The sequence below is a fragment of the Eucyclogobius newberryi genome, unplaced genomic scaffold (assembly GCF_026437365.1).
Source record: "Eucyclogobius newberryi isolate DKJ021-1_F unplaced genomic scaffold, fEucNew1.0.hap1 SCAF_18, whole genome shotgun sequence".
NCBI lineage: Eukaryota > Metazoa > Chordata > Actinopteri > Gobiiformes > Gobiidae > Eucyclogobius > Eucyclogobius newberryi.
In genome coordinates this window covers 331,784-344,516 of record NW_027315812.1, presented here as the reverse complement: position 1 = coordinate 344,516, position 12,733 = coordinate 331,784, and the positions used below count along the sequence as shown (strand labels likewise).

The 12,733-nt window shown below is 53.0% G+C and overlaps 1 protein-coding gene across 1 annotated transcript in view; it reads left to right on the top strand.

The window, feature by feature from the left end:
• Positions 1–12,733, top strand: part of LOC140364276 (protein 4.1-like) — a 112,362-nt gene that overhangs the window by 58,774 nt on the left and 40,855 nt on the right. The window contains exons 8-9 of the mRNA XM_072450368.1: positions 1,436–1,523; positions 7,495–7,536. Of these exons, the coding sequence (XP_072306469.1) occupies positions 1,436–1,523; positions 7,495–7,536 (130 nt within the window). The remainder of the gene's footprint in view (positions 1–1,435; positions 1,524–7,494; positions 7,537–12,733) is intronic.

Below are 12,733 nucleotides of genomic sequence, written 5' to 3'. Positions count from 1 at the left end.
AGCATTGATCCGATTGGGCAGGGGACCAGAAAATATTACAGTGTCCGACATCGACTAAACCAGGTCTAAACCAGGACTAAACCTGGTCTGAACCAGAACTAAACCAGGTCTAAACCAGGTCTGAACCAGGTCTGAACCAGGACTAAACCAGGACTAAACCAGGACTAAACCAGGACTAAACCAGGACTAAACCAGGTCTAAACCAGGTCTGAACCAGGTCTGAACCAGGACCAAACCAGGACCGAACCAGGACCGAACCAGGACTAAACCAGGACTAAACCAGGACTAAACCAGGACTAAACCAGGTCTAAACCAGGTCTGAACCAGGACCAAACCAGGACCGAACCAGGACCGAACCAGGACTAAACCAGGACTAAACCAGGACTAAACCAGGACTAAACCAGGACCAAACCAGGTCTAAACCAGGTCTAAACCAGGTCTAAACCAGGACTAAACCAGGACTAAACCAGGTCTAAACCAGGTCTAAACCAGGTCTAAACCAGGACTGAACCAGGTCTAAACCAGGTCTAAACCAGGACTAAACCAGGACTGAACCAGATCTAAACCAGGTCTAAACCAGGACTAAACCAGGACTAAACCAGGTCTAAACCAGGACTAAACCAGGTCTAAACCAGGTCTAAACCAGGACTAAACCAGGACTAAACCAGGTCTAAACCAGGTCTAAACCAGGTCTAAACCAGGACTGAACCAGGTCTAAACCAGGTCTAAACCAGGACTAAACCAGGACTAAACCAGGACTAAACCAGGTCTAAACCAGGGCTAAACCAGGACTAAACCAGGTCTAAACCAGGACTAAACCTGGTCTGAACCAGAACTAAACCAGGTCCAAACCAGGTCCGAACCAGGACTAAACAAGAACTAAACCAGGTCTGAACCAGGACTAAACCAGGACTGAACCAGGACTAAACCAGGTCTGAACCAGGACTAAACCAGGACTAAACCAGGACTAAACCAGGTCTAAACCAGGTCTAAACCATGACTAAAACAGGACTAAACCAGGACTAAACCAGGACTAAACCAGGTCTAAACCAGGACTAAACCAGGACTAAACCAGGACTGAACCAGGACTAAACCAGGTCTGAACCAGGACCAAACCAGGACCGAACCAGGACCGAACCAGGTCTAAACTAGGTCTAAACCAGGACTAAACCAGGTCTAAACCAGGTCTAAACCAGGTCTAAACCAGGACTAAACCAGGACTAAACCAGGGTCAAAACTCAGGACTTGATTGGACCAAAACCTTGGCTCCATCTCAATCCGTTTAAAAAGGTTGTTGGAGAAATCAGTAACGAAAGCACCAAAGGAGCTTCGATCATCAACATTTGACCCTGACCCCCTGACCCCTGACCCCTGACCTCCAGAGGTATGAGAACCTCTGACTTAAAGGACACGACTTCTTTGTTTCTTGTTCCAGAGGAATGTCTCCGTCTGAGGCCGAGGGTCATTTTCTGGACAACGTGAAGAAGCTCTCGATGTACGGAGTCGACCTGCACCACGCTACTGTACGTTTACACCTGTTTACACCTGACACTCACCTGTCACTCACCTGCTGCACCTGTCACTCACCTGCTGCACCTGTCACTCACCTGTCTCACAAACATGTATTTGTGATCTACAGGATGATACAGTCAGAGCAGTAGCGTGTTGTGACTTTTATATATGGGCAGCAGACTTAACCGACTTAACCAACCCTAACCCTTAACCGACTTAACCGACCCTAACCCTAACCCTTAACCGACCCTAACCCTTAACCGACTTAACCGACCCTAACCCTTAACCGACTTAACCAACCCTAACCCTTAACCGACTTAACCGACCCTAACCCTAACCCTTAACCGACTTAACCGACCCTAACCCTTAACCGACTTAACCAACCCTAACCCTTAACCGACTTAACCGACCCTAACCCTTAACCGACTTAACCGACCCTAACCCTAACCCTTAACCGACTTAACCGACCCTAACCCTTAACCGACTTAACCAACCCTAACCCTTAACCGACTTAACCGACCCTAACCCTAACCCTAACCGACCCTAACCCTTAACCGACTTAACCGACCCTAACCCTTAACCGACTTAACCAACCCTAACCCTTAACCGACTTAACCGACCCTAACCCTAACCCTTAACCGACTTAACCGACCCTAACCCTTAACCGACTTAACCAACCCTAACCCTTAACCGACTTAACCGACCCTAACCCTTAACCGACTTAACCGACCCTAACCCTAACCCTTAACCGACTTAACCGACCCTAACCCTTAACCGACTTAACCAACCCTAACCCTTAACCGACTTAACCGACCCTAACCCTAACCCTTAACCGACCCTAACCCTTAACCGACTTAACCGACCCTAACCCTTAACAGACTTAACCAACCCTAACCCTTAACCGACTTAACCGACCCTAACCCTTAACCGACTTAACCAACCCTAACCCTTAACCGACTTAACCGACCCTAACCCTTAACCGACTTAACCGACCCTAACCCTTAACCGACTTAACCGACCCTAACCCTAACCCTTAACCGACTTAACCGACCCTAACCCTTAACCGACTTAACCAACCCTAACCCTTAACCGACTTAACCAACCCTAACCCTTAACCGACTTAACCGACCCTAACCCTTAACCGACTTAACCGACCCTAACCCTTAACCGACTTAACCGACCCTAATCCTAACCCTTAACCGACTTAACCGACCCTAACCCTTAACCGACTTAACCAACCCTTAACCGACCCTAACCCTTAACCGACTTAACCGACCCTAACCCCTAACCGACTTAACCAACCCTAACCCTTAACCGACTTAACCGACCCTAACCCTAACCCTTAACCGACTTAACCGACCCTAACCCTTAACCGACTTAACCAACCCTAACCCTTAACCGACTTAACCAACCCTAACCCTTAACCGACTTAACCAACCCTAACCCTTAACCGACTTAACCGACCCTAACCCTAACCCTTAACCGACCCTAACCCTTAACCGACTTAACCGACCCTAACCCTTAACCGACTTAACCGACTTAACCGACCCTAACCCTTAACCGACTTAACCGACCCTAACCCTTAACCGACCCTAACCCTTAACCGACTTAACCAACCCTAACCCTTAACCGACTTAACCAACCCTAACCCTTAACCGACTTAACCGACCCTAACCCTTAACCGACTTAACCGACCCTAACCCTTAACCGACCCTAACCCTTAACCGACTTAACCAACCCTAACCCTTAACCGACTTAACCAACCCTAACCCTTAACCGACCCTAACCCTTAACCGACTTAACCGACCCTAACCTTTAACCGACTTAACCGACTTAACCGACTTAACCGAGCTTCTCTTCTGCACATGCTCAGTTAGAGCTTCTCTTCTGCACATGCTCAGTTAGAGCTTCTCTTCTGCACATGCTCAGTTTGAGCTTCTCTTCTGCACATGCTCAGTTAGAGCTTCTCTTCTGCACATGCTCAGTTAGAGCTTCTCTTCTGCACATGCTCAGTTTGAGCTTCTCTTCTGCACATGCTCAGTTAGAGCTTCTCTTCTGCACATGCTCAGTTTGAGCTTCTCTTCTGCACATGCTCAGTTAGAGCTTCTCTTCTGCACATGCTCAGTTTGAGCTTCTCTTCTGCACATGCTCAGTTTGAGCTTCTCTTCTGCACATGCTCAGTTAGAGCTTCTCTTCTGCACATGCTCAGTTAGAGCTTCTCTTCTGCACATGCTCAGTTAGAGCTTCTCTTCTGCACATGCTCAGTTAGAGCTTCTCTTCTGCACATGCTCAGTTAGCACATGTGCAGAGCTCTAAAATAAGCTGTTGTCCGCTTTGGTTCTTTATTTTTTTAAAATTTTATTTAAATGATTTTATTTTTTCAATTTATGAACAAACAAAAAACAAAGAAACACGAGGAAAGAAAATCAAGACCAGAACTAACACAGAGCTAACACAGAGCTAACATGGAGCTAACATGGAGCTAACACAAAGCTAACACAGAGCTAACACAGAACTAACACGGAGCTAACACGGAGCTAACACGGAGCTAACATGGAGCTAACACACGAGGCATCTCACTGCACGAGGCCTCTGTCCGTGTCCTCTCACTGTCCTCGCCTCTGTCCTCTCACTGTACGAGGCCTCTGTCCTCTCACTGCACGAGGCCTCTGTCCTCTCACTGTCCTCGCCTCTGTCCTCTCACTGCACGAGGCCTCTGTCCCTGTCCTCTCACTGTACGAGGCCTATGTCCTCTCACTGTCCTCGCCTCTGTCCTCTCACTGCACGAGGTCCCTGTCCTCTCACTGTCCTCGCCTCTGTCCTCTCACTGTACGAGGTCTCTGTCCTCTCACTGCACGAGGCCTCTGTCCTCTCACTGCACGAGGCCTCTGTCCCTGTCCTCTCACTGTACGAGGCCTATGTCCTCTCACTGTCCTCGCCTCTGTCCTCTCACTGCACGAGGTCTCTGTCCTCTCACTGTACGAGGCCTCTGTCCTCTCACTGTACGAGGCGTATGTCCTCTCACTGTCCTCGCCTCTGTCCTCTCACTGTACGAGGCCTCTGTCCTCTCACTGTACGAGGCCTCTGTCCTCTCACTGTCCTCGCCTCTGTCCTCTCACTGCACGAGGCCTCTGTCCCTGTCCTCTCACTGCACGAGGTCTCTGTCCTCTCACTGTACGAGGTCTCTGTCCTCTCACTGCACGAGGTCTCTGTCCTCTCACTGCACGAGGCCTCTGTCCCTGTCCTCTCACTGCACGAGGCCTCTGTCCTCTCACTGTACGAGGCCTATGTCCTCTCACTGTCCTCGCCTCTGTCCTCTCACTGCACAAGGTCTCTGTCCTCTCACTGTACGAGGTCTCTGTCCTCTCACTGCACGAGGTCTCTGTCCTCTCACTGTCCTCGCCTCTGTCCTCTCACTGCACGAGGTCTCTGTCCTCTCACTGCACGAGGTCTCTGTCCTCTCACTGCACGAGGTCTCTGTCCTCTACCTGCACGAGGCCTCTGTCCCTGTCCTCTCACTGTACGAGGCCTCTGTCCTCTCACTGCACAAGGCCTCTGTCCTCTCACTGCACAAGGCCTCTGTCCTCTCACTGTACGAGGCCTCTGTCCTCTCACTACACGAGGCCTATGTCCTCTCACTGTCCTCGCCTCTGTCCTCTCACTGCACGAGGCCTCTGTCCCTGTCCTCTCACTGCACGAGGTCTCTGTCCTCTCACTGTACGAGGTCTCTGTCCTCTCACTGCACGAGGTCTCTGTCCTCTCACTGCACGAGGCCTCTGTCCCTGTCCTCTCACTGCACGAGGCCTCTGTCCTCTCACTGTACGAGGCCTATGTCCTCTCACTGTCCTCGCCTCTGTCCTCTCACTGCACAAGGTCTCTGTCCTCTCACTGTACGAGGTCTCTGTCCTCTCACTGCACGATGTCTCTGTCCTCTCACTGTCCTCGCCTCTGTCCTCTCACTGCACGAGGTCTCTGTCCTCTCACTGCACGAGGTCTCTGTCCTCTCACTGCACGAGGTCTCTGTCCTCTACCTGCATGAGGCCTCTGTCCCTGTCCTCTCACTGTACGAGGCCTCTGTCCTCTCACTGCACAAGGCCTCTGTCCTCTCACTGCACAAGGCCTCTGTCCTCTCACTGCACGAGGTCTCTGTCCTCTCACTGCACGAGGTCTCTGTCCTCTCACTGTACGAGGCCTCTGTCCCTGTCCTCTCACTGCACAAGGCCTCTGTCCTCTCACTGCACGAGGTCTGTCCTCTCACTGCACGAGGTCTCTGTCCTCTCACTGTACGAGGTCTCTGTCCTCTCACTGTCCTCGCCTCTGTCCTCTCACTGTACGAGGCCTCTGTCCTCTCACTGTACGAGGCCTCTGTCCTCTCACTGTACGAGGCCTCTGTCCTCTCACTGTACGAGGCCTCTGTCCTCTCATTGTCCCTTAACTAATACCATTTCAACTGCACAATAACGGCTTCTTATTCCTGTCTCACCCCTCCCCCTTTGTCTCACCCCTCCCCCTTTGTCTCACCCCTCCCCCTTTGTCTCACCCCTCCCCCTTTGTCTCACCACTCCCCCTTTTTCTCACCCCTCCCCCTTTGTCTCACTACTCCCCCTTTGTCTCACCCCTCCCCCTTTGTCTCACTCCCCCTTTTGTCTCACCCCTCCCCCTTTGTCTCACCACTCCCCCTTTGTCTCACCCCTCCCCCTTTGTCTCACCACTCCCCTTTGTCTCACCCCTCCCCCTTTGTCTCACCCCTCCCCTTTGTCTCACCACTCCCCCTTTGTCTCACCCCTCCCCCTTTGTCTCACCACTCCCCTTTGTCTCACCCCTCCCCCTTTGTCTCACCACTCCCCCTTTGTCTCACCCCTCCCCCTTTGTATCACCACTCCCCTTTGTCTCACCACTCCCCCTTTGTCTCACCCCTCCCCCTTTGTCTCACCACTCCCCTTTTTCTCACCCCTCCCCCTTTGTCTCACCACTCCCCTTTGTCTCACCACTCCCCCTTTTTCTCACCCCTCCCCCTTTGTCTCACTACTCCCCCTTTGTCTCACCCCTCCCCCTTTGTCTCACTCCCCCTTTTGTCTCACCCCTCCCCCTTTGTCTCACCACTCCCCCTTTGTCTCACCCCTCCCCCTTTGTCTCACCACTCCCCTTTGTCTCACCCCTCCCCCTTTGTCTCACCCCTCCCCTTTGTCTCACCACTCCCCCTTTGTCTCACCCCTCCCCCTTTGTCTCACCACTCCCCTTTGTCTCACCCCTCCCCCTTTGTCTCACCACTCCCCCTTTGTCTCACCCCTCCCCCTTTGTCTCACCACTCCCCTTTGTCTCACCACTCCCCTTTGTCTCACCACTCCCCCTTTGTCTCACCCCTCCCCTTTGTCTCACCACTCCCCTTTTTCTCACCCCTCCCCCTTTGTCACACCACTCCCCTTTGTCTCACCCCTCCCCCTTTGTCTCACCACTCCCCTTTGTCTCACCCCTCCCACTTTGTCTCACCACTCCCCCTTTGTCTCACCCCTCCCCCTTTTGTCTCACCACTCCCCCTTTTGACTCACCCCTCCCCTTTGTCTCACCCCTCCCCCTTTGTCTCACCCCTCCCCTTTGTCTCACCCCTCCACTTTGTCTCACCCCTCCCCCTTTGTCTCACCCCTCCCCCTTTGTCTCACCCCTCCCCTTTGTCTCACCCCTCCCCTTTGTCTCACCCCTCCCCCTTTGTCTCACCACTCCCCTTTTTGTCTCACCACTCCCCTTTGTCTCACCCCTCCCCCTTTGTCTCACCACTCCCCTTTTTGTCTCACCACTCCCCCTTTGTCTCACCACTCCCCCTTTGTCTCACACCTCCCCCTTTGTCTCACCTCTCCCCCTGTGTCTCACCCCTCCCCCTTTGTCTCACCCCTCCCCCTTTGTCTCACCCCTCCCTTTCCTCTGGACACTCTCTGGACACTCTGTGGACACTCTCTGGACAATCCTGTGGCCTGTGGGACGCAGATGGTCGGCAGCAGAGTCGAATGTTTATCCACCAGAACTGAGGTGAGACATAAATGTGTTTTAGTCCAAACAGAAGTATTTCTGCAGTAAATATTTGCAGTATTTGCCGTATTTGCAGTATTTGCAGTATTTGCAGTATTTGCAGTATTTGCAGTATTTGCAGTATTTGCAGAGGGGGATTTAGAGCTGAAGGTTGAATTTGCTTCACTGTGAAACTCCTCCAGGTTTCTGCTTTTTCCCAAAGAGGTTTTGTGTTTTTGGCCGAGAAGGTCTAAGGACACGGGACGCTGGGACATGTGTCTAAGGACACGGGACGCTGGGACATGTGTCTAAGGACACGGGACGCTGGGACATGTGTCTAAGGACACGGGACGCTGGGACATGTGTCTAAGGACGCGGGACGCTGGGACATGTGTCTAAGGACGCGGGACGCTGGGACATGTGTCTAAGGACGCGGGACGCTGGGACATGAGTCTAAGGACACGGGACGCTGGGACATGTGTCCAAGGACACGGGACGCTGGGACATGTGTCTGAGGACACGGGACGCTGGGACATGTGTCTGAGGACACGGGACGCAGGACACGGGACGCTGGGACACGTGTCTGAGGACACGGGACGCTGGGACACGTGTCTGAAGACACGGGACGCTGGGACATGTGTCTGAAGACACGGGACGCTGGGACATGTGTCTGAGGACACGGGACGCTGGGACATTGCCACGCCCATATGAACATTGTTTCATCTTTCACTGTCGCTCTGCGAGGAAACTGCTGTTGTGATTTTGGGCGTTACAACAATAAATTGAATTGAATTGTTGTGTCCTTGATATGTACTTCCTGCTTCTGAAGAGTGCAGACGCTCGACACTGTAGTGGAGATGCAGCTGTCCAGACATGTACTTCCTGCTTCTGAAGAGTGCAGACGGTCGACACTGTAGTGGAGATGCAGCTGTCCAGATATGTACTTCCTGCTTCTGAAGAGTGCAGACGGTCGACACTGTAGTGGAGATGCAGCTGTCCAGATATGTACTTCCTGCTTCTGAAGAGTGCAGACCCTCGACACTGTAGTGGAGATGCAGCTGTCCAGATATGTACTTCCTGCTTCTGAAGAGTGCAGACGCTCGACACTGTAGTGGAGATGCAGCTGTCCAGATATGTACTTCCTGCTTCTGAAGAGTGCAGACGCTCGACACTGTAGTGGAGATGCAGCTGTCCAGATATGTACTTCCTGCTTCTGAAGAGTGCAGACCCTCGACATTGTAGTGGAGATGCAGCTGTCCAGATATGTACTTCCTGCTTCTGAAGAGTGCAGACCCTCGACACTGTAGTGGAGATGCAGCTGTCCAGATATGTACTTCCTGCTTCTGAAGAGTGCAGACCCTCGACATTGTAGTGGAGATGCAGCTGTCCAGATATGTACTTCCTGCTTCTGAAGAGTGCAGACCCTCGACACTGTAGTGGAGATGCAGCTGTCCAGATATGTACTTCCTGCTTCTGAAGAGTGCAGACGCTCGACACTGTAGTGGAGATGCAGCTGTCCAGATATGTACTTCCTGCTTCTGAAGAGTGCAGACCCTCGACACTGTAATGGAGATGCAGCTGTCCAGATATGTACTTCCTGCTTCTGAAGAGTGCAGACCCTCGACACTGTAGTGGAGATGCAGCTGTCCAGACATGTACTTCCTGCTTCTGAAGAGTGCAGACACTTTCTCGGTCGCTCCAGCTTCTGTCGCTGTTTTCCTTTATTTTGCTTTTTAATCATTTTTTGTCATCCAAACATTTTTGGTTGTGACTTTTTTAAGTGAATCAAAGATTTCAAGAACATTTTTCCAGTTTTAAGGACATATCTGACGCCAGCGACACGTCCGGCAGAAGAACAGACTCTTGTGAACGCTCAGGAAATATCAACAAGAAATGAATGAGCTAAAAACATGGATATTTTCTTTAGAATCTGAAAAAGGACTCGAGACACTTTCCAGTGTAAGAAGTCCACATTTTATATAAGGCTACTTTCAATCTAAACTGCAGTGACTCTGTGTTGTTCCCAAAACTGTCTAAAGACCAGAAAGACCAGGCTGTTTCTGGAACAAACTCTGTGCAAAGTCAAAACGATACAAAGATAACGTAAAGTCGCCTAAAATACTGCTCACACAGATTTGTACTTTCAGAGACTGAAGTAGTAGTTGATTTGATGTTTTTAAACTGAAACATGGCTTGACAAAAACACAGGAAATGTATATATACATATAAATGTAGTTCTGACAGAATCTGCTCCACTTTAAGTTTGAATCTGAAACACGAGAAAACAAAAAAGGGGGCGGAGTCTGTGCAGTTTTTAGAGATGAAATAATGACCCGCAGGTTGTTCTTTTGGGTGTTTTCATCATTTGAGTTTGTCTCCTTTAAAATGGAGCTAAAACGGTCTCATTCTCTTCATTGTTTTACACAAGCCTCTCCAGCACTGCCAACGTTTCACTGATGATTTTACTGAGATGTTTCAGTCGCACAGACTTTATGGTTTGGTCATTACAGGTGCTTTCAATGTGCATGTGGATAATATTTGTGACAGAAACACTAAAGAGCTTGATGCTTTCAGTCTTACTCAGCATGTGAGAGGCCCCACCCACAGCAGAGAGGCCCCACCCACAGCAGAGAGGCCACACCCACAGCAGAGAGGCCACACCCACAGCAGAGAGGCCCCACCCACAGCAGAGAGGCCACACCCACAGCAGAGAGGCCACACCCACAGCAGAGAGGCCCCACCCACAGCAGAGAGGCCACACCCACAGCAGAGAGGCCACACCCACAGCAGAGAGGCCACACCCACAGCAGAGAGGCCCCACCCACAGCAGAGAGGCCCCACCCACAGCAGAGAGGCCCCACCCACAGCAGAGAGGCCCCACCCACAGCAGAGAGGCCACACCCACAGCAGAGAGGCCCCACCCACAGCAGAAAGGCCACACCCACAGCAGAGAGGCCACACCCACAGCAGAGAGGCCACACCCACAGCAGAGAGGCCACACCCACAGCAGAGTGGCCCCACCCACAGCAGAGTGGCCCCACCCACAGCAGAGAGGCCACACCCACAGCAGAGAGGCCACACCCACAGCAGAGTGGCCCCACCCACAGCAGAGAGGCCACACCCACAGCAGAGAGGCCACACCCACAGCAGAGAGGCCACACCCACAGCAGAGAGGCCACACCCACAGCAGAGTGGCCCCACCCACAGCAGAGAGGCCACACCCACAGCAGAGTGGCCCCACCCACAGCAGAGAGGCCCCACCCACAGCAGAGAGGCCACACCCACAGCAGAGAGGCCCCACCCACAGCAGAGAGGCCCCACCCACAGCAGAGAGGCCACACCCACAGCAGAGAGGCCACACCCACAGCAGAGAGGCCACACCCACAGCAGAGAGGCCCCACCCACAGCAGAGTGGCCCCACCCACAGCAGAGAGGCCACACCCACAGCAGAGAGGCCACACCCACAGCAGAGAGGCCACACCCACAGCAGAGTGGCCCCACCCACAGCAGAGTGGCCCCACCCACAGCAGAGAGGCCACACCCACAGCAGAGAGGCCACACCCACAGCAGAGTGGCCCCACCCACAGCAGAGAGGCCACACCCACAGCAGAGAGGCCCCACCCACAGCAGAGTGGCCCCACCCACAGCAGAGTGGCCCCACCCACAGCAGAGTGGCCCCACCCACAGCAGAGAGGCCCCACCCACAGCAGAGAGGCCACACCCACAGCAGAGAGGCCCCACCCACAGCAGAGTGGCCCCACACACAGCAGAGTGGCCCCACCCACAGCAGAGAGGCCACACCCACAGCAGAGAGGCCCCACCCACAGCAGAGAGGCCCCACAAACAGCAGAGAGGCCACACCCACAGCAGAGTGGCCCCACCCACAGCAGAGAGGCCACACCCACAGCAGAGAGGCCCCACCCTCAGCAGAGAGGCCCCACCCACAGCAGAGAGGCCCCACCCACAGCAGAGAGGCCCCACCCACAGCAGAGAGGCCCCACCCACAGCAGAGGACACACTCTAGATCTCATAATTACAAAGGGGGTTCATATTTCAAATGTTAATGTGATCGATGTTGCTCTGTCTGATCATTTATGTGTCTTCTTTGACCTGTTTCTCCCAACTCACCGGCTGGTCCTGCAGCTGTTCAGAGGCTGGTCCTGCAGCTGTTCAGAGGCTGGTCCTGCAGCTGTTCAGAGGCTGGTCCTGCAGCTGCTCGGAGTGTTCAGAGGCTGGTCCTACAGCTATACAGAGTGTTCAGAGGCTGGTCCTTCAGCTGTTCAGAGGCTGGTCCTGCAGCTGTTCAGAGGATACTGTTTATGGAAATGATAAACGTTGAAAATGTCTCATGTTCTGATGTAAATGATGTTGAACTCTGTTACATCGAGTGTTTTGAATGTTCTGGACACCATCGCCCTCTGAAGGCTAAAATGGTAAATAAGCAGAAGTTGCCATGGAGACATGATGATTGGGTCAGGGTACAGAAAAGAGAGTGCTGCCGGGCCCAACGGAAATAACACAGGTCAAAGCTCCAGGTTCAAAAACAGTCAGAACCAAACATGGACCGGCCTCCTGCTGGTGTTCAGAGTCAGGACTAAACATGGAGCGGCCTCCTGCTGGTGTTCAGAGTCAGGACTAAACATGGAGCGGCCTCCTGCTGGTGCCAGAGTCAGGACCAAACATGGAGCGGCCTCCTGCTGGTGTTCAGAGTCAGGACTAAACATGGAGCGGCCTCCTGCTGGTGCCAGAGTCAGGACTAAACATGGACCGGCCTCCTGCTGGTGCCAGAGTCAGGACTAAACATGGAGCGGCCTCCTGCTGGTGTCCAGAGTCAGGACTAAACATAGATCGGCCTCCTGCTGGTGCCAGAGTCAGGACTAAACATGGACTGGCCTCCTGCTGGTGCCAGAGTCAGGACTAAACATGGAGCGGCCTCCTGCTGGTGTCCAGAGTCAGGACTAAACATAGACCGGCCTCCTGCTGGTGCCAGAGTCAGGACTAAACATGGACCGGCCTCCTGCTGGTGCCAGAGTCAGGACTAAACATGGAGCGGCCTCCTGCTGGTGCCAGAGTCAGGACTAAACATGGACCGGCCTCCTGCTGGTGCCAGAGTCAGGACTAAACATGGAGCGGCCTCCTGCTGGTGCCAGAGTCAGGATTAAACATGGAGTGGCCTCCTGCTGGTGCCAGAGTCAGGACTAAACATGGAGCGGCCTCC